This window comes from Sceloporus occidentalis, unplaced genomic scaffold, assembly GCF_023333645.1.
Source record: "Sceloporus occidentalis isolate IW3139 unplaced genomic scaffold, rSceOcc1.0.p SCAF_10, whole genome shotgun sequence".
Lineage (NCBI taxonomy): Eukaryota > Metazoa > Chordata > Lepidosauria > Squamata > Phrynosomatidae > Sceloporus > Sceloporus occidentalis.
In genome coordinates this window covers 26,604,027-26,630,959 of record NW_028316990.1, presented here as the reverse complement: position 1 = coordinate 26,630,959, position 26,933 = coordinate 26,604,027, and the positions used below count along the sequence as shown (strand labels likewise).

Here is a 26,933-nt window from a genome sequence, read left to right as displayed (position 1 = left end):
GGCTGGGCTCGGAGGGAGGGTGGTCCCTGGCCGGCTTCGTCCCCCGCCGGCAAACATGAGCGAGCCGCGGGTCTCGAAGGCCCTGGAGAGCCCCGGCGAAGGAAGCAATGGTGGGTTGTGGTGGAGGGAAGGGCTGGGCGGCGGAGGCTGCATCCACACTGGGGAAATAACCCGGTTTGGCACCGCTTTAACTCTTTTTCTGGCTGAAGGCTATGGAATTCTGGGAGTTGGGCCCCACAGCAAACTCCAACTCCCATAATTCCATAGCCTTCAGCCAGGGCAGTGAAAACAGTGTCAAAACGGGTTATTTCCCCGATGTGAATGCAGCTTGAGTTTAGTGGGAGGGTTGCCACAATTGTCCAAGGTGGGGAGTCTTTGGCACTGGAAGATATGGCTTAGATTCCAGCTCCCGAGACAGTGGGGGGTAATGGGAGCTGTAGTTCATCTGGTGAGTGCACAAGTCCCTTGCCTCTTCTGTAGTAGTGAGTCTCTTCCGTAGCACTTCGAATCCTATGGCTGTGGAGTTCAAAGACATAGCCACATTAGCCTGTGGGTTCAGTATGTAGAGAGAGATCTTGTAGCACCTTTGAGACTTAACTGACAGAAACAAGTTGGCAGCATCAGCTTTCCTAGACTCGAGTCTATGTCCTCAGATGTGTTTGGTCCCAAATGCATCTGAGGAAGTAGACTGAAATCTAGGAAAGCTCGTGATGATGACTTGTTTCTGTCAGTCTGTCTCAAAGGTGCTACAAGATCTCTCTGTGTGTCAATTTTCCACAGTTCCTTCATTTATGAAAAAGGGTGGGGGTTGAGTGACCTTTCCGGTTATTACCTTCCTTGTCTTTACTAAACTTTCTTCACTGAGTTCAGGAACTGGGACATCACAGGCTGCAGCCGTAAGATGGTCTATGTGTCTTCAAGTTCTACAAACCCCACAAATTGCATGTGGTTTTCTTTGGCAAGGATTACTAAGGCAAGATTTGCCAATGTGCCTTTCTCTAAAATTCTCCCCACAGCAGCTATTCTCAAGCCTGCCACATGTTTTAGGCTTCAGCTCCCAGAATCCCTGAACACGGAGCAGGCTAGTTTAGGCTCTTAGGAGCTGAAATCAAAAACATCCAGGGGCCAAAGTTTGAGAATCATAAAATCATAGAGTTGAAAGAGATCACAACTCTCAGTCAAAGCATACCCGACAGATGGCCATCCAGCCTCTGCTTAAAGACCGCAAAAGAAGGAGTCCCCACCACTGTCTGAGGAAGGAGTGTGTTCCACTGTCAAATAACTTTCATTGTCAGAAAGTTCTTTCTGATATTGAGGTGGAATCTTTCCCCTCTATCTTGCATCCATTGTTCTGGGGCCTATTCTCTGGAACAGCAGAAAACAAGCTTTCTCCATCCTCAATATCACATCCCTTCAAATATTTAAACAAGGTTATCATATCACCTTTTAACCATCTCTTCTCAAGGCTAAACATGCCCAGCTCCCAAAATCTCTCCTCGTAAGGCATGGTTTCTAGACCCTTCACCATTTTAGTCGCCCTCCTTTGGACACATTCCAGCTTCCCAACATCCTTTTTGAATCACGGTGCCCAGAACTGGACACAGTATTCTAGCTGACCAAGGCAGAATAGAGGGGCACTATTACTTCCTGTAATCTAGACACTATACTTCTGTTGATGCAGCCTAGAATAACTGGCCTTTTTGGCTAACACAGGGATAGGCAACCTTTTTGAGCCAGGGGCCGGGTTGCTGTCCCTCAGACAACTGGGGGGCCGAAGCCAAAAAATAAATAATTAAATAATAATAATAAAAAAACATTAAATAAATAAATAAACCGGGACAAATGTGGGACAAAATTTTCAAATGGAGGACACTTTTTTTTAAAAAAATGGAGGACATGCAAAAAAATTTGCTGATTTTTAAAAATATGTTAATATAAATGCATGTTTCAGAGGCTTCCATAGACAATTGCCCCCCTTGCCCGCCACTTGCCCCCCTGCCTGCCGCTTGCCCGCCTCCTCCTGATAGGCCAAAGGCCCCACGCCCTCACGCGAGAGGCCAAAGGCTCCGGCGGCAATCAGCGGCAGGACCGGGCGGGGGCCGGTCCCAAGGCCTTGCTGGGCCGCATCCGGCCCGCGGGCCGCAGGTTGCCTACCCCTGGGCTAACACATCACACTGTTGACTCATGTTCAACTTGTGGTCAGCACTTACGTAACGAGTGCCCAGTGGCACACTTGTTACACTGCCCTTGCGGCATAAATAGAACCCACTTATCGCAAGTTCTTTTTCTGCTGGAGGGAAGCCACACAGTATGGCAGCTGCGGCTTCCCTTCAGTGGAAAAACAGGCTGGCAGGCCGCTGTTTTTCAGCGGTCTGTACCGCGCCTATGATTCATTTTGCTCTCAAGAGGTTCTTCCATGGAGCGACCTTACAAGTCCCTCCAATAGTTCATAAGTTCCCTTGGTGGGATCCAGGTTTGGTGCTCTGTAGATTGACAAATTCCCCATTCAAAACTTTAAAGGAACCTTTATTAAGATGTGATTAAGCTTCTGTTTCTGGTGGCCTTCAAATTGGCTCAAAGAGTTTTGGAGTTAACAGCTCTGTCAGTCAAGCAAAATTATTATTGGTTTGAAGCAGACCTTGCTTTGATTATTGATCCAACCTTTGTTCCAAAGTCCATTTCAAAACTTACCCATGTTTTGTCCGAATCCATTACATCTTCTTGAGCAAAGGTGGCACATATTAGATGTAAGAAAGGCAGTTAAAGTATATTTTTAAAAGACAGGGATGTTCAGAGACTCTGTCTCAATCAATCCATGCACTTATGGCACAAAGCCTCAAAAGAAATGTTACTGAGATGGTTAACAGTCTGCATATTTCTTTGTTACAGTTTGGCTAAAGTACCAAGGCCAAGGTTTGTTAGCTCATTCTATGAGAACTACAAGTAGCAGCTTCAATAGATGATGTATGCAGAGCAGTAGGCTGGAAGAGATACGTTTATCTCTTTACAAAACAGATAAATATATGTCTGGTCAAGCGGCATAGGAAGTAAGAGGGACAGTGCTGCAAGCAGTTATTCAAGAATTTGGTCTTGGTGGCTTGGGTATATCCCAGTAGATTGCTCTTTCAGCCTATCTGAGAATGAGAGGTTGATACTTATGACAATATTCATTCTGGGGGAGCTCAGGGAGCAATCCACTCTCATCCAGTGGGGTAAAACACATTTTCTGTCTGTCCTGTCATTGTTTGATTGTCAAGGCTGTGTAATTGAGCTGAGGGGAGTTGGTTGAGGGCAACATTTACAGTGGGTTAGAATTCTTAAATCCTGCCTTGAGCAGTTGACATATATATAGAACCCATGTAGTTAACTGCTCCTTCAGTCTCTCCAGAATGAATATTCTCAGTAAATATCAACTTCCAACTCTAATCCAACTAAATGTCCCTGAGAAGCCCATAAGACTTGAAATTCCTGAGCTCATCTATTTACTCTCTTTTTCCTTCTCCCTCTCCCCCTTTTTTTTGTAGAGGTTTTTCTTCTTGATTCACAGACTGTATCACCAACAGTTGCTTTTCTGCAAGAGTTACCCAGTTTCCAGTCTATGCTGAGGAGGAAGGCATCAACTGGAGGATCACAAAACTACTACAGTTTAGCACCGTCAGCTTCTGTAGAGACTAGAAATCTGTTGGAAGGAGTTGCATCAAGCTCTGCTCAACCACTACGAGAATATGCACTAACTATTGCTGAGAAAAGACGCTTAAGGTTTGACCCATAATTTTTCTATAAATTGTAGTAGTACTGGGATCCATTTGTGATTTAAAATGACACTTAGGAATAGATTTTTTTCCTGTTATCTAAATCTGCATCTAAGTTGTTTGTGCATATATTTATCCCCAGCTTATTTATTGCTTTATTTTAAAGAAACTAGGGGGCAAAACAGACCAGCAATAAGAGCGGTCCTGAGGGGGGTGGCATGGGTGCCACACGCTGCCTGCCCTGACTCTGCCTCCAAGCTAGAGTCATGCCACACACCCAACCAGGCGGCAGGCAATGTGATGTCGCCCCTTTAGGGCCATCTGTTTTTGGCCTAGATTTAGAATTACCATAGGGTATATTGCAGGGTTGTGATGCATTTCCTACCTATCGTGCTTAAGGCATCAAATAGTAGTAATCATTTCTTTTAAGCCTGGGAACCTACTAAAAAGGAATGTGGAAAATAGAAGCTCAGATTTGCCTAGATCTCTGCTAAATTCTATACTTCACCTGAAATCAGAAACAGAACAAAATATTATTTCAATGTGAGATGGTGTGGAACAAGCACACCCATGTTCGTATGCTACTAAAGAAGGTCTTATTGAACCTTCTAAAGATAATTGACCTTTCAGGGACTCTAAAACCTGATGTCCCTCTTATATTTTATTTTCTCTTATCAGAGATATCCAAGAAGCCAACATAAAATATCTTTCAGGTTGGAATCAATGGAGGCAGTCAAGCAGAAAGTCACTGAGAAAATTTGTAAAGGATACCAAAGAAATGTCCTCCTGGTTGGAACTTTGGAGACATGATATCCACAGCATTGAGGGTATGATCATGCATGTTGTTTTGTACTGCCTTTGGCAGCAGTGGCAACTACAGCTGTTTCTCCTGAGCTCCCTAGCTATTTCTCTCTCCTGCAGGATGGAGCTGTGTGTGCTGCACAACCTGTCCCACACCCTTTAAGCTAGCCTTGCATGTGGTTAGAGTATGCTGGTCTATCAACAGTGCTGAAGGAAAACTCAACTTCTCATTCAGTTAGCTTCTGCATGTGAAAGAGGAGGGAATATCATCTGTTTCTTTATCTCAAAATGTCCTGGGTTATCCCTGCTTATTTGGAATGCTTGTTCATATTTTGCCCATTCTGTATACATATGCACAGAACAGGAGAATATTTTTGGCATACTAGAAGGTATATGTAGGAGCACTTTGTCATGATTCCACTTATGGACTGAATCAGGAGCAGAAGAAAGAGCAAGAACAATGGACTATATGAAAACTGCAGACTGGCATGGCTCTTGGTGTGGCTTATAGCAGTGGGCCTCTGTCCAGTTGCACAGCAGTTGTGCCCTGGTGTGTCAAGAACTGCTCTTTCCCTTCACAGTTCATTGAATTTGTCTTCTGTGTTTCATACAGTAAAACATTATGGAATAGCAGGGGTTAAATGGTTGGTAACGCCAGTGATTCTGTTGAAGCCTTGGTTGATACCTGGAATAATGATCTCACCAAGGCTATTGACACAATCACTCCCAAGCATCCTTTCCACACCGCTCCTAATCGGATGTCCTGGTACACCAAAGAACTCAGGAATATGAAGCGGGTTGGACAATGACTAGAACGCTACTGGTGGAAAACTCGACTCTTATGTGACAAGACATAAGAAATTTCTTTGTTCCTATAGAGTGGCAATACGTGCAGCGAAGAAATCCCTTTGCTCTGCACGTATTGTGTCTGCAAATTCTTGCCCAGAAGAACTGTTTAGGGTAGTAAGGGATCTGACACAGATTCTAGCTGCACAGAACCCATTACTTGACCTGACAACAGCTTACTATGACGCATTTAACAACTATTTTGCAGATAAAATCTCTCACATAAGAGCCGACTTGGACATTGGTGTTATAGCAGAACCAACTGATGAGGTGTCCAGCAACTCTGTGGATGAGATTATACTGGATCAGTTCAAGTCTGTGAGTACCGATGACGTAGACAAGCTCCTTGGTAGTATGAAGAAGACAACATGTCCTCTTGATCCTTGCCCTTCTTGGCTGGCCGTCCAGGGTGGAGATGCCTTGAGGATGTTTCTGAGAGATATCGTCATTGCATCCCTTAGGGAAGATCAATTTCCATATTGTTTGAAGGAAGTGGCTGTTAGGCCGCTTCTGGAAAAACCTTCCCTAGACTCTATGGATATGAATAGGCCAGTATCCCATTTGCCATTTCTTAGCAAAGTGATCAAGAAGGCTGTTGCCCTTCAGCCCCATGTTATCTTGGATGAAACTGATTATCTAGATCCATTTCAAACCGGCTTTAGGACAGGATATGAAGTTGAGACTGCCATGGTTGCTTTACCTGATGACCTTTGTCTAGGCATCAACAGGGGAAGTGTGACCCTGTTGGTGCTATTAGACCTCTCAGTGGCTTTTGACATGATTGGCCATGACATTCTCCTGGAACGCCTGAGAGAGTTAGAAATTAGAGGCATTGTGTTACAATGTTTCTGTTCCTTCCTCTCGGGCAGATTCCAGAAGGTGATACTTGGGTACAGTCGCTCTGCAAAAAAGGAGCTTAACTGTGGCGTCTCTCAAGGTGCCATCCTGTCCCCAATGCTATTCAATATATATATGAAGCCGCTGGGAGAGATCATCTGGAGACATGGGATGCGGTGTTATCAGTATGCTGATGACACTCAGATATATTTCTCCATGTCTCGGTCTAAAGCTCTGACTGCAGATGGCATCTCTCCTCTTAGTGAATGTCTTAAAGCAGTGATGGACTGGATGAGGAAAAACAGACTAAAACTGAATCCAGGCAAAACGGACTTACTCACAGTTGGGGCCCCTAACCCAGGTATTGAGAATAACCAACCAGTCCTAGACGGAGTCACACTCCCCTTAAAGCTCTGTGTTCACAGTCTGGGGGTGCTCCTTGATCCGTTGCTCCAGATGTCAAATGTGGTAAATTCCTTTCCTGGAACTGGGGGATGTAGAAACTGGTACATGCGCTGGTAACCTCACGACTCGATTTCTGCAATGTGCTCTACATGGGGATACCTATTAGTTTCCAGACACAGTACAAGGTGTTGGTTATTACCTTTAAAGCCCTACATGGCTTGGGTCCAACCTGCTTAAGGGATCATCTTCTTCCATATAATCCACCCCGTGCATTCAGGTCCTCTGGGAAGAATTTATTGCAACCTATAAAGACCAGGTTAACTGCAACTTCCCAGAGGACCTTTTCTTCAACCGCTCACAGATTATGGAATGGCCTGTTGGAGGCAATCCATCATATTACCAGCTTGGACAGCTTAAAAAAGGCTGTCAAGATGGATCTCTTCCGGCAGGCTTCCCTGAATAGCAAACCCAGCCACCAACCGAATCCACTTTCCCACTGAGTACTGTGCCTGATCTGCCTGTCCCTGATTATTATAATTGTATTGCTTTTAACATTTAATCCTGTTTAATTAATGTTTTAGGGGAGGGAGAGAATGTTTGGGATATGGGGCGTGTATGTTCTTGTTTTAATTGTAAGCTGCCCCATTGTCTTTGACAGAGAGGCGGGGTAAAAATAAAGTTTTTATTTATTATTTATTAAGATGTCTTTAGACAGAATTGCGATCATTTCCATATACCAGCCCAATATTCTCTTTACCCAACCCTACAGTTTTGCAGGCTTTTTTACAGTTTGTCTATAAATCAGTACAACTTTGTGTACCATCCTTAATTAAATCACCCCAACCCCCTTTTAGTACTTTTGATTTATGCTCTCTCCCATGGAAAACAGCATCCTTCACACATCTGTGCATTCCCCAACCAGGCAATTATCTTTAACATAAGTACAATCCATTGTCTGGGGCCTTCCATCACTACACCTCCTATCATTCAAATACATATATATATATTCTACAACATTATATTAATAATGGTTAAATATTAACCATAACTGTTAAACATAAACATTCAACATAAAACAAAATCAACCAATTCATGACAGAGTTGATGAGATTCTGAGGTGCTACCATGCAGCATTTTCTCTCTGGCACTGATGCTTTTGGAGGTTGTGATTGCTCTGTATCTAAGCAGCAAGTCTGAAACCTGGGTGTTTGGAGCAATTTCTCAATGCATCCTCCCTCCATTTGACTTCCAGGAGTGCAACTACAGAAGGGCAGTGGCCTGATCCATGATCATCTGGGTTACGTGCCATTCAAAAGCCTTTCATTTTCTGCATTCTTAAAATCTGTCTTGCTCAAAACTTGGAAAGGTTACTATTTTGAGTTACAACTCACAGAATTCCCCAGCCAGCATGGCCATGCCAAGGAATTTTGGGAGTAATACTTTACAAAAGTAAATGTTTCAAGCCTTAACCATGATTGGAGGGAAAGAGGAGAAAAAGGTGAAGGAGATCATGCAATCCACTTCTGTGAAACTAGGATAGGTTTGTTCCCTTTTTAGCTCATTCTTCTTACTTTTTAAATTATGTTCTGTCTTTATATCTTTATTGTTAGTCCTCAAGGCATCTCAATGAAAAATGTTTATCTAATTCCTTGAAGAATCCAGCAGGTAGTAAAAACACAACCTAAACCTGCCATAGGTAGTTTAAATGCATCATTTACAGCAGTGGTTACCAAACATTTTTGGGCTACCATCTCCCTTTCCACTTAGGCAAAAACCCTAGTGCCCATCTGCATATATTTTGACATTAGGCCTACTGTTCTACTGCAGATTCAAAACAAACCATCTAGGTTGCTGCTCCCCTTGCACCCATCTAGCTGAGAAGCTTCTTGCTTGTGCCAGTCTTGCAGCAAAGGCTGGCACAGGTGAGAGTCTTCTTGGTTGCTGTTTGACTGGCTGCTCAGTCACTGCTCCCTTTGCACCCTGTCATACTTAGTGCAGCAACTGAGCAGCTGGCTAAGCAACAACTGGGAAACCTCTCACCCATGCCAGCCTTGCAGCAAAGACCACTGTGGACAAGAGGCCTCTTGGCTGCTGCTCAGCTTCTGCTCCCAGAGTGACCTATTGAGGAGGGAGCACGTTTGTTTTCTGCTGCTCCAGAGAACATGACCCAGAACAGTGGATGCAAACTACAGGAAAAGAGAATCCACCTCAACATTAGGAGGAATTTCTTAACAGTAAGGGCTATTCGGCAGTGGAACACACTGAGTGTGATGGAGTCTCCTTCCTTGGAGGTCTTTAAACAGGCTGGATGGCCATCTGTCGGGGATGCTTTGATGGAGAGTTCCTGCATGGCAGGCGGTTGGACTGGATAGCCCTTGAGGTCTCTTCCAATTCTACAATTCTATGAAGGGAGAGGATTTTCCTCAGAGAGGAGGGATTCTCAGCCGGTGCATATATAGAGGGTTTACAGAGGCCACATGCTCTAGACTGGAGACTGGTGTCAGCCAGAAAGGGAGAGATTTTAACTACAGGAGCCACTCCAAGACAAAGGACTCTTTCTAATAATCGACCACAGATGGTCCTTCTCCAGAGACATTATTATTATTATCATTGTTTATTGTATTTATACCAGGTTCATTAGAATCATGGAATCATAGAATCGTAGAGTTGGAAGAGACCACAAGGGCCATCCAGTCCAACCCCCTAGAAATGCTCTCAGAGTGGAAGACATGTCTTCCCCACACAGCTTCAAGTGTTCACTTTCCCACAAAAATGGTTTCTTCTGTTACCTCTTTTCTTCTGTCTGATGAAAGAAAGCAGGAGTAGCAGCAGAACCTCAACCTGTTAGCCAAATCCCAGCCAAGCTCACAAAGCTTAAGCAAGGTCCCAAATGTCAAAGCTCCTTTTTGCCACCACTTCTCCTCTGCCACCATGTGCTCTAACTCTTTGCTCCAGTCTGTCCCAAAATGGTACCGCTCTGAGTCACAGAAGCAATGCCCTGTGCCTAAGCCTCACAAGAGTTTCCCAATTGCCACTTGATTTTTCCAAAGTGGCTTGCTTTAGGAAACACTAGCAGTTAATGTATTCTTTTATAAATGATAAATCCTCTCTTTTTTCACCTTTTGGTAGGAAAATTTGGCACTGGAATCCAGTCTTATTTCTCCTTCCTTCGGTTCCTTGTGGTGCTAAATTTGGTGATTTTCCTCCTTGTGTTCAGCTTTATCACGCTTCCTAGTATTATTTTCCAACATGGAGTTGTAAATGGCAGCCACGTTAAAGTTTCTCTGAGGCAAACAGGTAATTACCTATTTCTTGTAGCAAGATCAGAATTCTTCTTGCAGAAGTACAGACATGTTTGGCTCTTCAAAGGTACTAATGATTTTTTTTTAATTAAAATCTTGTTATCTACAGAGGCACACTGCACAGTTTATGAAACCACTGGTACCAAGGGACTCATTTACTTCTACAATTATATTATAGATCTGCTGTCTGGAACAGTAAGTAATACTTTTTAAAAGTATTTCTACCATACGTACTGGACCACAGAAACATTCTAAACACACTTAATTTTACCACATTAGTACTGGATAAGAGGCCACCAGAGAACAACAGTGATCTGCAGTTAGGGCCAGGAATGACTCACCTGAGGGAATTACTACCAGTCAAAGTTGACATTAGTAGGCTATATGAACCAGTGATTTGTGCACTGATGGTGCAGTGGTTAAATGTCAGTACTGTAGCCAGTGTTGCAGCCACAAGGTTGTGAGTTTGATCTCAGGACTCCAGGGATGACAGCCTTGCATCCTTCAGTAGGTTGCTAAAATGAGTACCTAGCTTGTTGGGGGCAATTAGCTTATATGTTATAAACTGCTTAGAGACTACATAGTTTGGTATGAAGCAGTATAGAAATGTAAATGCTATTCTGTTGCAATGATTTGATTCAGTATGAAGCAGCTTCCTATTTCCTATCCTTGGGTAAAGTGGTGAACCCATTTTGAACAGGTTGATTTCTCTAAAGTTTCCTTGACTGTAACCTGTTGTGTACAAAAGCAGCTGAGACTGCAAACCTGGTCCCATACACCACTTTCCAAAGCTTTAAATAGTTGATTGCCTCTTCTATTTCAAATCACTTATCATAGATATAACAGAAGGACTTTATGGAGCAGATGGAGGACCACCATAGGTTCCCCATGCTTATTTTAAGTTAAGTCCTTCATATTAGAGATCCTTAAAGCTACCACTGGAACTCTGTGTATTTTATAGTCCTATATAAATCACTGTATGGGTAAAGAGTTTGTCAATGTGGACAACGTATAGGCGCGTTACAGACGGGCCCAAGAGGCGGCATTGTCGCGCTGTGATTATGTGTGAGGGGCGGCGCTTCCTGACGCGCCTTGCCCCTCGCGCGTAATGAGTGAGTCAAAATGGCGGCGCCCTATATAGATGGCCGCAGCCTCCTGACATCGCGCCCCGGAAGAGACGCCGTGAGTGTGCCCGTTGGCACTTGCGGCGTCTCTTCCAGGTTGCCGGAAGGAGTGCGATTTTCACGCTCCTTTTTTGCAGCGGCCCGAGACCGCCCCTCTTGGGCGGTCTGTAACGGGTCTTAGTTTCTCAAGAGTTTCTCTTTCTACCTTTCAAGAAAAGTTACCACCTTGCTAGTAGAATTTTGTGCCATTGACGTTGAAGCAGCAGTTATGGCAGCCTCCTCCCTGGTGTTCTGCACTATGTACAGTAGAAGAGAAAGGACAGCTGCACTATGTACAGTAGAGGAGAAACCCTAACTACGGCTTCATTTGTAAGGAAAAGAAGTAAGATCTCTCTTTTTTTACAAGAATGCCACAGCCATCACTGGAGCCTATATTGTCTTATCTTCAGACTATTTGGTTTTTTGCAGGGGAGAAAAGCCTTCCAATTTATTTCTGTTTACATCAGAGGTGGTCAGCCTATAGTCTTCCAGATATTGATAGCTGCAATTCCCATTTACTTTAATCATTTGCTGTGCTACCTGGGGCAGGTGGGAGTTGGAGTCCAACATCATGAGGGCTGGACTTTACCCATCCATCTTATATAGATTTTCTTAAAAGGACAAGGTTAAAGAGGGAGTATATTGCTTTGTTTAGTGTTCAACATTGTTGGATGTCTTTAGCTGGCTGTGTTTGGCACCAGGCAAAGTCTCCACAACATGATTGTTCCTCATTGTATATGTCTGCATGTAATAATTCGACCTTCCTTTGTGCTAACCTCTTGCAGGGTTTTCTTGAGATGACAAGTCTTTTCTATGGTTATTACACAGTAGATACTATACATTTTGGTCACCTGAAATACCAAGTGCCACTTGCATATTTGCTGACTACACTGGCTTACCTTTCATTAAGCTTTCTGTGGATCGTCAAGAGGTAAAGCATTGTATGGCATGCTTAAAATGTCAGCTGTAATGGTACATCTTTGGCTTCCATGCTGTTTTTATCACACACACACACATACACCTGCCAAAATCATACATTTTGAAAAAAGTAATCAAAAGTGCTTTCAATGATGTCTGAAATAAAAACTGTAAAAGGCTTTAGATTTTTTTTAAGATAGGTAGAAATGAATAAAAGAACTAATGAATAAAATGATTAATACCAATAAAACTAAAAAAAAAATGACATGTTTACTACCAGTATTTAAAAAGCCACTGCATAGATTACGAAAAGCTATGGAAGGTTCTTAAGGTCATGGGAGTGCCACCACCTCTGATAGTCCCAGTAACAAATCTGTACTCAGGGCAAGAGACTACTGTTAGAACAAAATTTGGAGAAACAGAATGGTTCCCAGTTGGCAAGGGGGACAGGCAAGGCTGCATGCTATCACTTTATTATTTGTTCTGCTGGTATGCAGAAAATATGATGATAAAAGCAGGTTTAGACTCAGAAGTCTCCCTTTTCTGGAATTCCGAAGTCCAAAATATTCCAGAATTGTCCACATGAGTGGCGGAGATAATGACACCTATGCTTTCTGATGGTTCAATGTACACAAACTTTGTTTCATGCACAAAATTAATCAAAAACATTGTGTATAAAATTACCATCAGGCTGTATATAAGGTATATATGAAACATTAATGAATTTCAAGTTTAGACTTTTGTCCCTACTCCAAGATATTTCATTATGCATGTGTAAATATTCCAAAATCCAAAAAAGTCAAAAATCCAAAAGACCTGTCTGAAGCATTTCAGACACAGGAAACTCAATCTTTGCTCTTACACTGCTGCTTGTGTGTCTTGGCTGTAAGGTTGTAACAAAGCTACTTTGGCGAAAGTCGATTTATTTCTGAACAGACACACAGAAAAATATGTCCTCTTCCAATATGCGTACAAAAATGAAAAACAAATCATTACATTTCTAATCAACCAGTTGATTTCTTTAAAATGTGTGGCTTTCTTTATTAGAGCTGTCGAAGGATTTAAACAAAGCTTAGTGTGCAGTGAAGATCAGTTTCAGAGCTACTGCAACAAAATATTCGCTGGCTGGGATTTCTGTATTATGGATGTAAATGCTGCACGACTGAAACATTGCAGCTTACATTATGAACTTAAAGTGAGTACGTGCAGTCTCTCCCTACCTCATAAGAGGCTAATACAGGATGTGAAATAAATATAAAAGTACGAACAGTAAGGGCTGTTCAACAGTGGAACACACTCCCTCAGATGTAGTGGAGTCTCCTTCCCTGGAGGTCTTTAAACAGAGGCTGGATGGCCATCTGTTGGGGATGCTTTGATTGAGAGTTCCTGCACGGCAGTATGGGGTTGGACTGGATGGCCCTTGTGGTCTCTTCCAACTCTACAATTCTATGATTCTACTGTAATAATCACAAATATTAATCAATGAGAGAAAAATGGAAAGAAATAGTGACTGGGGCCAACCACACAAAAATATACAAGCTGAAATACTAGTCTTACTGTAGAAAACTATCCATATTAATCAGAAGTGAGTTTTTCTGTGTAATTCACTGTGGATATGTTGCACATCCAAATACCAGCATCATAGATAGAAATAAAGCAAAGAAGCTTTATCACTGTTTCCATCAGCCTGGTGCCCTGCAATTCACAATATGCCAACAATATGTTGGATGGCAACTCACATCTTGCCCTGGCTATTGGGTGTCCACACTGATCATGACACCTGAAACATGCTGAGCTACTTTAACATAAAATCCCCTAACATTTGTCTTCACTACCCTATCGCTAATAGATAACTTAATTGGCTTTGTATGATTATGATCCCTTAGAAATATTTTTATGGACGTGATTGCTTGTCTAAAAGACGGAGATGATGTTAATTTTTCAAACTGACAACTTTGTGTTTATATACAAAGGTTTCTTTTAGCATCTCTGAGACTAACTGGGATGTAGACTGAGTCCATGGCCCAAAGCAGATGAGTCAAATAAAATGTCTTCCAGCAGCTTCGAGGCAGGCATTTATACAGTGCACACGTCCAAAGCGGCTGGAAGTTCCTCTGAAGCTGGCTAATGTGGCCCAAAGCTGCCGGAAAAAGAAGCTGTAAAAAGCGCTCTTGCTGGCAGCCTGTTTGGGACTAGGACAGTGGCCAGCATCGGGACTGTGGCATTCAGTCACCGCAGTTCCTGAACGATTAGGGCAGGAGTGGCCTCTGGCTGCTTCTCTTACCTCGTCTGCTTGACCCCTATGAAAGATTATGCTCCAAACTTCTTTTTCCAAGTTAGTCTAAAAAATACCACAAGATTCCCTTCTATGCTGTTATTGACTAACACAGTTATGTCTCTGAATATTTCTGCTTACAGACTGACTTAGAGGAAGAGAGATTGAGGCAGAGAGTAGCAGAGAGAACTGCCAGAGAGAAAATACACATCTATTGCTTGAGAATATTCTTAAATGCTGTAGTCCTTGCTGTCTTGTCAGCTTGTTTTTATTCCATCTATAGAGCAACTGTCTACTCACAAGAAAATATTTCCAATGTAAGTGATAGGTGAACAATTCTTCCTAAATTTAGATCCTACTCTGAGGCCAAGGAGCTCAAACCAGTGTATGTACTTCTTTTCCACCTGTCTCAACATCGCCAATTTTAATCTTATAACAAGCCTGGGAAGTTGGTTAGTCCAAGAGGTAGGGTCTGATCCAGAGTCACTCAGTGAGCTTCCCAAGTGAGAATTTGAACCTCAGTTTTCCTAGCATTAGTTTAACATAGTAAATTCTCCCATCATGTGCCGGTTTGAGCTGATGGGCATAGTAGTCCAAAACCTCTAGAGTTTACCCGTTTGAGCCAATGTACACTATATCAATTGATTACAAAGCTTAGTAATTTTTGCTGCTTTCAGTTTATGATAAGTGGATTTTCACAATTACTCTGTTCATGCATCTTGCTTTTTGCAAACTTGATTTGAGTTACTTTTGGGGAGGCAGCATGAAAACAAGATATAAATTGTTTAAATATTTGAATGTTCAAGGTATTTCACTACAGATATGTTGCATCTTTGTAGCATTTAATGCTGGCAAGTTGTTTGGCATAAAAATGAAGTCCATAAAGGAGACTGGGAAACTTTAGGAGTTGAGGACCTTCTCACTCATGCAAAGGATGGGAACTTAAAATAAATGCATGTGGCTCATGGCTACAGCAAGAGATGTGCATTGCTTTTCTGTTAGAGAAGGGGTGGGCAACTTTGGTGAGTCAAATGTCCAGTTTTGCAACCCCTTCCTAACACTGATATTTAGTAGGAAAACTAAAACAAATCCTTTCAGGTGCTACATCTAAAGTACCCCCCCCCCCCCCCCGGTAATGCACTACTGAAATTTGTTGACAGGTTGTGAAAATCCCTTTAAAACAAGAATTTTCTGCTAGTTTTAAAGGGCTTCTATACAAACTGACTGTGTGTCTGTCTCTCATATATGCAGGAAAGCAAAACTAAAGTTGAAGATAATCTCTTAGTACAGTACCTACCTTCTATGGTGATCACAGTGGCCAACTTTGTTGCCCCCCTGATTTTTTCAGTGATCATCAGATCTGAAGACTATTCACCAGGCTTTGAAATTCGGTTAACGTTGATAAGGTAGGAATGTAAACTATGACCATTCTCAGTAGATACGACGACTCCTAATACAGCATCAGAGCAACGCTGTCCCCACCACTGTGTACCTGTTCCCTTTCTTTTTTGGCGTCTATGCATCCAGTAGCCACTTGTGGCTTAATAGGCCATTATTTCTTCCTCCGACTTTGAGTATCTTTTTAAAAAAATATTTGATATTTTGATTAATTTTTATATATACACATCTAGCAATGCACAATACATTGACATATATTGTCAGGATTGGAATAAATCAGTCAATGAATAAATGGTTATTCATTCCTGTCAGAATTGGTTGGTAATGGAAATGAAGTTATAAATGGGCTAATGGTGGTTAAGGTTGTTTAATAAAGAGATTTATGTGTTAAGGTTGTTATTAGGTTAAGGTTGTTATTGATATTATTGTTGCTGTTAAATCTGTGGCAGTGGTTTAGGGTACTTTCTTAGTATGAGCTGAGAAGGTTAACTCTCAGGCAGAGGAAAGGAATGTAGAGCTTGGTTCCAAGAGAGAAGCAGGGGTAAAATGGGAAAGGAATGGTTGCAATGGCAATCAAGGCAAGCTCTACAGTTTAAACTTGGAAAAGCTAGAGACTGCCATTTTCTTTCTGTTAATAAAGTATTTTTTTTAGTTTAGACACACTGTCTGAATCTAGGATTTATTTTAGAAGAACTTGGTGGGAGATAATACACATAAGGAGCCCTGGTGGCGCAGTGGTTAAATGCCTGTACTGCAGCCATTCACTCAAAACCACAAGGTTGCGAGTTCAAGACCAGCAAAAGGGCCCAAGCTCGACTCAGGCTTGCATCCTTCCGAGGTCGCTAAAATGAGTACCCAGACTGTTGGGGGCAAATTAGTTTACTTGCTAATTAGCTTACTTGCTGTTCACCGCTATGATCTTTGGAATAGTGGTATATAAATAAAACAAATTATTAATTATTATTATAACTTCGCCTCCCCTCCCATCCCCTCATTTATATTCCACATAAAGAGATGGCAACACCCTTACGTATAAGAAAATGAAAGAAAGAAAGAATAAACATTAGACAAACTAGCAAATGTTTTCCAAATGTCGAGAGATCAGCATAAGTTATTATTTCATAGCAATACACCTTTCTTTAAAAAAAAAGAGAAAACCTTATTATTAACCTTACTTATTTTCCCCTCACATCATTTTAGTAATTTCATTTGCCATATTCTCTTTTCAACAATGAATTGATAAGAAGATAGTAATTTAATCAATGAATCCCAAAATCACTTAATTGTTAAATCTAAATTGCAGATCTGGAATCTTTTGCAATCATTAATAAATTTACTGTTGGTTTTCCCATCTAATATATATTACAGTTTGTCCATTTCCTCAATATCTTCCATTTTTTCTATGCTTTCCTTCTCTCTGGGTGTAGTAAATGTTATTTTGCTAGGAGTACTCTAGTTGCAGTTACCATATGTCAGCAGAGTCTGCCAGTTTCTTTCTCAGAGCTTCCTTTGATATTAAATAGGCCTAATAAGAAAAATTCTGGATTTATGTTGAATTTCTTCTGTAATATTATTTGCATTTTAGATCTTATCATGAGCCAGAACTTCTTAACTTTCCCACATTTTCATCATACATGGTTAAAAAGTTCCAATTTCTTTAGTGCAATTCCAACATAGATTATTAGATTATTCGTAAATCTTTGCTAATCTGTTTGGGGAGAAATACTATCTGAACACACGTTTTCATTTAAATTGTAACATCTCATATTGGTATAGTTGCTTTTTCCATAATTTCTCCCAGTTATCTAATTCTATATTATAGCCAATATCTTTGGCCCATTTTACCATACAGTCTTTCAATTCATCTTCCGAAATAAAATTCAATAACATTGTTGTTGTTGTTCCTGCTATTTCAGAACTCCCAGAATGTTCAAATCAGATATTCAGGGGTTTTTTGTACTCTCTCATTTCCTTTTTGAAGGTGTGTCTTTGTACGGTTGGCCAATATTGGGGTTCTCTTGGTCTCGCTATGGATCCGGATCACATCCTGTGCTGATGAAAAGTGTGTAGCCTGTGGATACAACTACCAGCTCTATCCTGTAAGTAGTATAAACTGAAATAATTTCTGGACTGTGGCTCTTTACAGACCACCGAAATACGGCGGTCTGCTGGCGCTGCTCTTTGCTGCGCGAGGGAGCTGCTGCGTGCAAACCGCGCGACTCCCTCGCGCAGCAAAAAAGGAGCTCCAAAATGGAGCTCCTTCTCGCTGCGCGGCTATGATGCTGCGAAGCGCCACTGGCACACTCATGGCGTCATAGCCGCCGCGACACGTGCGGAAGCACTGCGTCCGCTACATAAAAATGGCGGCGGCCATCTGGAGCAGCCGCCGTCAGTTTTTACACGCAGAGCGCGTATTTTAATGGCGGTGTGTAACCCGCCTATGACTTCTGGAAGAATTGGTCTTGGAAGCAAATGTTTTGTAGCTGAACTGGAACACTTGGAAAGTTACTTTTAAAAAGCAATTCATTCCATTCCTACTTACAGTGTAATTTATGTCTGTTATTCATTGCTCATTTTTTAAAAAAGTAATTGGTTATGTTTCCCATTACTTTTTTCATTATTCATACATTAGAAGAGAATGACATGAAAGTGGAAAAATACAGTAAAAATGTCTCTTAACAAGTAACCTAAAAATAACTAGGAAGTCTGACTTGTTTCACTAATAATGTAATTTTCAGCTGTTATGTCAGTTTTGATGTGTAACTGTTATACCAAGAAAGATGACTTGTTACAAGATGATTTGTGACAGCTGTGTTATGCCAATGTTATATGTCACTCTGGATGTCTCAAGTTCTGGGCTGGATGCTCCCCTGTTGTGGCTAGGGAGCCTAGCTTTTTGATCTGAACTCCACAGCTTCCTCTGTTTTGCTACATAACATTTGGCCTGACTAAACTAGTCTGATGCCTCCAGTGTATTGAAGGAATCTTCCATCATTGCATGTGCCAAAGTAAGGTTGAACTATCAGTCCTGTCAGCATTTGTACATAGAATGTAGAGGAGGCACTGCTTTTCTCCTTTGCCTCAGGCATCAAAATAGCAGTGGATAGATCTTCTTGCACATAATTAACTGTAATTGTTGTAAACTGGGTTTGGGGGAATGAAGTGGGAAGCAGTATTAGCCAACTGTCATCATCTGGCCTTGGAGGAAGTGAAAAGGCCGGCCCAACTCCATCGGGCCTGGCCTCGATTAAGAAGAAGAGCCCTCCCTCCAGTTCATCTGCCTTGGTCCAGGCCTCAGAGGGAGAGAAGAAATGCTGGACGTGATCCCCTTCCCCACCACCATTCCCTTCTCCTTTTGTGTCATGTCTTTTTAGATTGTAAGGCTGAGGGCAGGGAACCGTCTAATTAAAAAGATTGTATGTACAGCACTGTGTAAATTTACAACTCTATATAAATAAAGCTTAATAATAATAATAATAATAATAATAATAATAATAATAATAATAATAGCTCTTTGATCAGCTAAATCCTCTTTCCAGATTTATTCTCATAATTCTCTTGTCTCTTTCAGTGTTGGGAATCTCGAGTTGGCCAGGAAATGTATAAGCTTATGATCTTTGACTTCATCATCATTTTTGCTGTTACAGTCTTCATTGACTTTCCTAGAAAGTGAGTATACAATTCAGTGGAGAGGCATCCCCTTTCTTTAGAGTTTAATATTGAGACTTAAAGTAATTTGCTTTCAATTTTAAACAAAATATATATTGTCCATGACATCCTATCTTGAGGAATTGTAGCCTGTGTAAAAATATAGTTAGTAAAGATAAGCCAGTATTCAGGCATGTTTTCAGATCCTTGCTTGTTCTGAAACTGTAGATACAACATAACATTTCAGCTTTTCAAATGGGAAGCCAAACCTTGCAAATTTGTCTTGCTATGACTAGAACATGTGACTTAAATAAGCCCTGAATAACATCTAGCATAGCTCCTCTGTTGTAGTCTGTAGTAGGAAAGGAAAGGACTAAGAACGGGAAGAGAAGAGGTACAATGTGACAGTTATAAACTAAACATGGAAGAGAACCTTCCTTACAAATCAGTATGTAAAGAAATCTTGTGGCACCTTTGAAACTAACTGAAACAAAGAAGTTGGCATCATGAGCTTTCGTAGACTTAAGTCTACTTATTCAGATTCATTGGGTAGAGTGGAAAGTTAGGGACAGACTTATATAACACTTTTTAAATTTTTCCTCACAAATGCTTGAAGAAGCCTGTTTCTCCCTTCTGGCCTCATGGTACTCTGAAAATTGTATTAGCCTAGCTATAAATCAGTTTTACCCAATCCACTGACCTCCAGATGCTGTTGGACTGCAGTTCCTGCCATTATCCGGAGATTATGGTCCTATAGCCCATTACATTGTACATTGATCTACTGTATTACATCACATTGAAAAAACTGCTATAAATGCACTTCGGATGTTGTTTTGTTACTAAGGTTTTGTTTCTGACAATGAAAATGTTGTTGGTGCACTTTAAAGTAAGTTGGGTTGTTGTTGTTGTTCTTGTTAGGTTAATGGTTACCCATTGTTCAGTTAAAGCCTTTCGGTGGTGTGGGATGCAGGAGTTTGCCATCCCTGACAATGTTTTGGAAATAGTTTATGGGCAAACCATCTGCTGGATTGGGACTTTCTATTGCCCACTTCTCCCTGCAATTGCAACAATAAAGTATTTCATTGTATTTTACATTAAAAAGGTAAGTGATCTTTTTCTCCTTACATTGTAGGTGTCATCTGTAACAAAAGTTTTAATAATAGCCCATTCTGACTGTGGATTGTCATATTGTAGTCCAACACATCTGGAGGATGAAGATGGTTTTGTTATGGACCATCTTGTCCGGTCTGGATAACAGGTTAAAAATCTATAGCTGTTCATGCAACTCTTTCTTTGGTGGAAACTGCATGCTTCATGGAATAATGAGCCAAACTGCAATGAAACAAAGGAAGGCTGGTGGAGTTCTAGCATTAGGTGAGGTGGAAAAGGGGTTCAAGTAGGAATAGATAGTTAGTTCCTGATGAGCATAATTCTTAAGGTAGAACGGGGGAACCTGTGAACTTCCAAATGTTGCTGAGCTCCAGATTCCATTACCTCTTACCAGCCTGGCTCTACCTTAAAGTTTAGGTTAGGGTTGTGGTTGCCAACACATGGGGCTCATTCCCACTGGAGAAATAACCCGCATCCTGATTCAGCTCTGACCCACTAAACAAATCAATACCAAAAGGCCCCTGTTCCCACTATGAAAAGGGGGCCCATTTGGAATCAATTTTTCCCGTTGGCACACTTGTCGTTCCCATTGGGGAAGACAGAGCAGCCCTTCAGCCAGTACCTCCCCCACCCCAAAGATGTCACACACACACACACCTAGTGCTGCTGCTTTGGGTCCTTTTTTAAAAATTAAAACTAATAACAAAATTGATAGATTGGCAAAGCCACTACTTACAAAGGCGAGTAGCTGCTTAGCCACTCTACCGATTTTGTGATTAGTTTTGTTTTAAAAAAAAAAAGAGAAAGAATCCTCCATCCTCCTTCTCCTCCCGGTGTGTGTGTGACATCTCTGGGGATGGATGACACACATCCCTCTGCCATTTGCCCCTCCCCTCTGAAAGAATCGATACCAATCTGGTGTTTTACTTGTTTTAGTGTTATTTTGTGTTATTTTGAAATGGCCTAAGGGCTAATCAATAAACATTTCCTTCTGTTAGTTGGTAGTGGGAATGAGCCCATGGATAAAAGTAGTTGTTAACAGACACGTGTGTATAAGGCAGTGATGGCGAACCTTTTTAAGGTTGCGTGCCGGGGGCGGGGCTTCTACCCCCAGGATGGGGTCTGGGTGCCGGGGCGGGGCTTCCGCCCCCCAGGGGGCAGGGCTTCCACCCCCTTTTCAGAGGGAGGGAGCCTCTGGCTCCTCCCCCGGCGTTTGCCGGCCCCTGAGGGTCCCTCCTGGGGCTGTCAGAGGCCGGCAAAAGGGCCCTCGCCCTTCCTTTGCTTGCCGGGAAAGGGCTCCGCAGAGCCCTTTCCCGGCGAGTGAAGGCAAGCCGGGAGGAGGAGGAGGCCGCTTGGCACTGCGGCGATGGCCGCGATGACAAGCGGCCCCCGTGCTCCTTCCCAGCGGCCGAGGCTTCCTCCCAAGCCGGGGAGGAGGAGGAGGCCGCTTGGCACCGCGGTGATCACTGCGATACCAAGCGGCCCCCACACCCCTTCCCAGCCTGGGAGCAAGCCGAGGCTTCCTCCCAAGCTGGGAGGAGGAGGCGGCGGCTGGGCACGCGTCCCAGCCGCCTCCTCCTCGGCCTTCGCTAGCCGGGAAAGGGCTCCACGGAGCCCTTTCCCGGCAAGCCAAGGCAAGCCGGGCGGGAAGAGGGCTGGGAGGAGGAGACAGATGCGCACGTGCCTCTGTCTCCGCCTTCTCCCTCGCCCCCTGTGCCTGGCGAAACCGCGTCACGTGCCACGGGTTCGCCATCACAGGTATAAGGCAAATGCAGGCTGCCATAAGGTGGATGAGGAAGATACAAAGAAGCTTCTACCTTCCTTGGAGCCCAAACATTAACCTTACAGCACCTGAACTGAGATACTCTGTTCTCTTTAGGTGAGTCTGATGCATACATGTAAGCCTTCAACACGTCCTTTCAGGGCATCTAGCTCCAACTTTTTCTTCTTGGTGGTGCTTTTGATTGGCCTTATCTTAGCTTTCATTCCATTGGGACTTAGCATGACACGGTAAGTCATTTTTCATTTTTTCCCTGCCATTTTGAAATGGTAATCCAAGGAATGGGATATAAGGCTCTAAGTTAACTTGCCATTACTGTGAAAGCATGCTTGAAACAAAATGGCCTTTTTGTTTTAAAAAAAGTTTGAAATATCTGAAATGTTTTTCAAAATATTTGAAAAATCTGAAACATCCATTGTCATACGTTATGACAGTGAATCAAATATGGGGTGGAGGGGCCATGACTTTCCAGATGTTAGATCACAGCTCTTGTTCATTTCTAGTAAGCATGGGGCCAGTAATTCTAGCAAGAGGATTATGGGAGCTGATATCTAAGAGCACTTAGCTTAGTGTATGAGTGGATAGTTGCAGAAGATGATGGTATATAATATGATAACTTCCACTTTGTGTTCTCTCCCCCCCCCCCCCCCCCGCATTAAAAAGCATTCCCTCTTCAAAAGCATGTGGAGCTTTTGTAAATTTTGTGCATTCGTGGAATATTCTTTATCATACAATCAATCAACTCCCAGATGTATTGAAGACAGTTCTGGATGGCCTAGCATCAGAAGCCTTCGCAGTACCTTTCTTTATGGTTATCTGGTGAGTGTTGCCAGGGCTGACCTTAGCATCCTTTGAATTTTGGTCATATTGACCAATTGTAGAAGACAGGACAAATGTTTCATACAGGCAGTTATTGTACCATGGTCAAAAACTATCAACTCCACCCTGCAAAAGGCTGCTACATAAACTGCAAACACACTTAGCTTTTAGCTTACAGGAATGGGATACAAGGCTCTAATTAATTAGAAAAAAAATCTGGCATAATAAATGCCCATGCATTATTATGACATAAGGAACAGTGTGATATTTAGATCACATGTTCAGAGGCCTAAATTCTATGGATAGTTTCTCTAAAGTAGACCCATTTAATTAGTTGTTGAATAGTGAAACAACATATATGTAAATCTGATTGATTCAATGGTTCTATTCTATTGGGGCTATCAGAAGGAAATGATCAGAATGAAAAACCCCAGCACAGCCTGGGCCAAGAACATAGGCTACTGTTTGGAGACAAAATATTGAGTGAATTCTTGGTCAGTCTGCAAAAGATGTTCCTGCGTTCAGGATCTCTGCTTTTCTGTATAATTTGTTGAGCCCATATTATGATGCATCTCAGTTTTCTGGATAGTGCTTTACACACCTAAGGTATCCATCCACATTAAAGTATCCTGATGTATCTCTCACTCTCCAATTTGTTTTACAGCCTTATTATGTTCTATCTCATTGCCTTAGCTGGTGCACATAAGCGAGTTGTTGATCAGCTCAGGGAACAATTAGTGATGGTAAGTTCTAATCCATTGACATAATTTCTTTATTCCAGTGGGGTGCCACAGGGTTCTGTCCTGGGCCCAGTGCTATTCAACATCTTTATCAATGACTTGGATAAAAGAATAGAGGGGACCCTATTCCACACAATTTCTCCCAAAAGATTCTCTGGAGCTGGGGAGGTTTAACCCAACCACCCCAAGCTCAACTTATGCTGTTTCATCCACTATACCCACATAAAACAACAATATTGGTCTCACCTGTTAATTGAGCTTAACAAGCCAATATGACTCAAGGCTGCATCAATAGGAATGTAATGTTTAGATCAAGTAATCGTGCCACTCTGTAGTGCTTTGATCAAACCTCACCAGGAATACTGTGTCCAGTTCTGGTATTTTTAGATTGTAAGACTGAGGACAGGGAAATGTCTAATTTTAAAAAAGTAAGCTGTTTTAGCTGAAGAGCAGGGTATAAATAAATAAATTTATTATTATTATTATTATTATTATTATTATTATTATTATTATAGTTCTGCACCACAGGTCAAGAAGGATATTGACAAACTGGAATGTGCCCAGAAGAGGGCAACCAAAATGGTGAAAGGTCTGGGATCTATGCCCTATGAGGAATAGTTTAGGGTCCTGGATATGAGAAGGTTGAGGTGGCATGATAAGCATGTTTAAATATTTGAAGGAATGTCATATCAAGGATGGAGCAAACCTGTTTTCTGATACCCCAGAGACTAGTACACAGAGGAGTGGATTCAAACTAAAAGAAAAGGGATTCCACCTAAACATTAGGAAGAACCTCCTGACACTAAGAGTGTTCGACAGTGGAAGACAATGCTGCCTTGGAGAGTAGTGGAGTCTCCTCCTTTGGAGGTTTTTACACAGAGGCTGGATGGGCGTCTGTTGTGAGTGCTTTGATAGTGTCTTCCTGCATGGCTGAAGGGATTGGATTGGATGGCCCTTGTGGTCTCTTCTAGCTCTATCAATCTGAAAATGCAGGCATGTGTATTTATTTTTCTTGATCTTGAAGTAACCTTTCTTTAATCATCTTCCCTTTGCCAGAGTGAGGGACTTGCACACTGTGTTGAAGAACTGAATATGCTCACTCTATTCTTATTCTTTGTAAATGCTGTAGGAGAGCCGGGACAAACTCTTCTTAATCAGGAAGTTGACTGACGCCCAGAGACTTCGCTGAGAAAGTTTTCATTGCTTTCTATTTTCCTAGTAATTTTTGAAACTACTTCTTAAAAAGACACCAGAATAGAAAGCTGCAGTGCCTTGAACCTTGGGAAAATATTTTTGGGACCTCATTGTTACAATCTGGGATGGACAGGTTGAGTTGCGTGCCTTCTGCAACAGTCTTCATTCTTTTATCAGTGTCTTGAGAACATTTTAGAACATCTTTATAGCCTTTTATGTCCTATTTGCTTTTTCCATTGGCATGTATAAATGAGTTGTAGATCAATTCAGAGAACCCTTATATTAAGCTGTTATACTTGTCATCAAGTGTGTGTCTCATTTTTAAGGATTTCTGTATTTTCCCCCCTTTGTACAGGATTAATTCTGAATAACTTTACACAAAAAAAACTGTACTGTAGTAGGGATCTATGTGATGGTATATTTTATTAGTTACATTTTAAGCCTTTATTTTTGAGGGGTCTTACTGGGAAGATTATGTATATTTTCCTTGGGTTGGAAAGCTGCTCATAGACCTTCCCCAGTGTTATAACTATACTAATCTGAATGGCAGTAAAGTTGGACTGGTCATATGATAGCATGTGTCCATTTCTGTGTTTCTCAATCAGTGAAGCAGATCAGTCACTTCTAGCACATGGATGCAACTCCAAATGTACAGTGGAAGGTTGTGAATGGTGACATATTACCTGTCAGTAGCTCAGAGTCTGTGGATTATTGTCTCTGAAGATTGTTTAGGATTCAGTCTTCGCATAGATGTCTCTATCTGGCCTGGGAGGGAGTGAAAAGACAGGCCCAGTGCCATCCTTAAGAAGCAAAGCCCTCCCTGCAGTCCATCTGCCTTGGTCCAGGCCTCAGAGAGAGAGAAGAACCGCTGGACCTGATCCTCTTCCCCACCACCTTTCCCTTCTCCTTTTGTGTCGTGTCTTTTTAGATTATAAGTCTGAGGGCAGGGAACCGTATAATCTCTCTATATAAATGAACATGTAAATGTTCATTTGTTCAAAGTCTTAAATCTCCGAAAGTTCTTCACTGATTGCTTTGGAATTTTGACACAACGTTCCATTCCAATACACACATGTTTTATATACCTACTGTGCTTTTACATACCTACTATTATATAGATGTCACATCTGTGACAGGTAAAAATATGGGTTTTTTGGGGGACAGCACTATCTGTTGGAGATAACAGCAACACATGCTATACTAAATATTTTACCATTCCATTTTGATGTTTCTGATGTACGATCCATTTATGATCCGTGAACGAGGAGAGCGAGTTGATGGACAACCTGGCATATTCAAAGAAACTACGATAGCAGACTGTACACCATGCATCCCAATCAAGATGAATGCTTCTTTCTTGGCATGCTGTTGGGAAATGTGCCTGGTCCAATGTCTTTCCAGCAATTGAGAATGGACAGCAGTGTTACATGTGCCACTTTCCGCAGCACATGTCCAGCTCTGAATTAATTGGCGAATAACCGACTGGGATTTATGCATTAATGACGTGTGCAACACATCACATCCAAATCAAATTGGTGCATTGTTTGCAATCATATTGACTGCCTGCTCTCCTTCATCTCCCAACAGAGTCATGGGAGAAATATAAATCACACATGGTTGAAGAAATTGAAATTTCATTGAAACTCCCACGTTCAACATTTCCAAAGCATCTGGCATAGGAAAAGTATTGCAGAAATGCAAACTTACAGTTTGGGATGAATGCACAATGGCGCACAAAAAATCGCTCAAGGCTCTTGATTGATCATTGCAAGATTTGCATGGAAACATCAGACCATTTGAGAATGCATTCATATTGCTTGCAGGAGATTTCAGGCAAATGTTACCTGTAATTCCTCAGTCGACACCAGCGGACAAAATAAATGCTTGCCTGAAATAGCCTACTTTGTGGCGACACGTAAAGACGTTAAAATTAACTACAAATATG

At 41.9% G+C, this 26,933-nt stretch overlaps 1 protein-coding gene across 5 annotated transcripts; it reads left to right on the top strand.

Moving 5' to 3' along the window:
• LOC149306249 (transmembrane channel-like protein 7) lies at positions 1-25,012 on the top strand. 5 transcript variants are annotated; one of them, XM_089540042.1, is made up of 16 exons: positions 1-110; positions 3,525-3,759; positions 4,431-4,579; positions 9,771-9,938; positions 10,053-10,138; positions 11,892-12,037; positions 13,072-13,219; positions 14,443-14,616; positions 15,551-15,705; positions 17,679-17,796; positions 19,269-19,366; positions 20,264-20,447; positions 22,335-22,465; positions 22,899-23,054; positions 23,748-23,797; positions 24,924-25,012. In XM_089540042.1, the coding sequence occupies exons 1-15, from the start codon at positions 56-58 to the stop codon at positions 23,758-23,760; spliced, it is 2,016 nt and encodes a 671-aa protein (XP_089396168.1). In that variant the 5' UTR covers positions 1-55; the 3' UTR covers positions 23,761-23,797; positions 24,924-25,012. The 5 variants fall into 5 exon arrangements, with proteins under 5 accessions (XP_089396168.1, XP_089396167.1, XP_089396169.1 ...); XM_089540041.1 differs by having other exon boundaries at positions 23,719-23,797; XM_089540043.1 differs by lacking the exon at positions 22,335-22,465.
• The last annotated feature ends 1,921 nt before the right edge of the window (positions 25,013-26,933 follow it).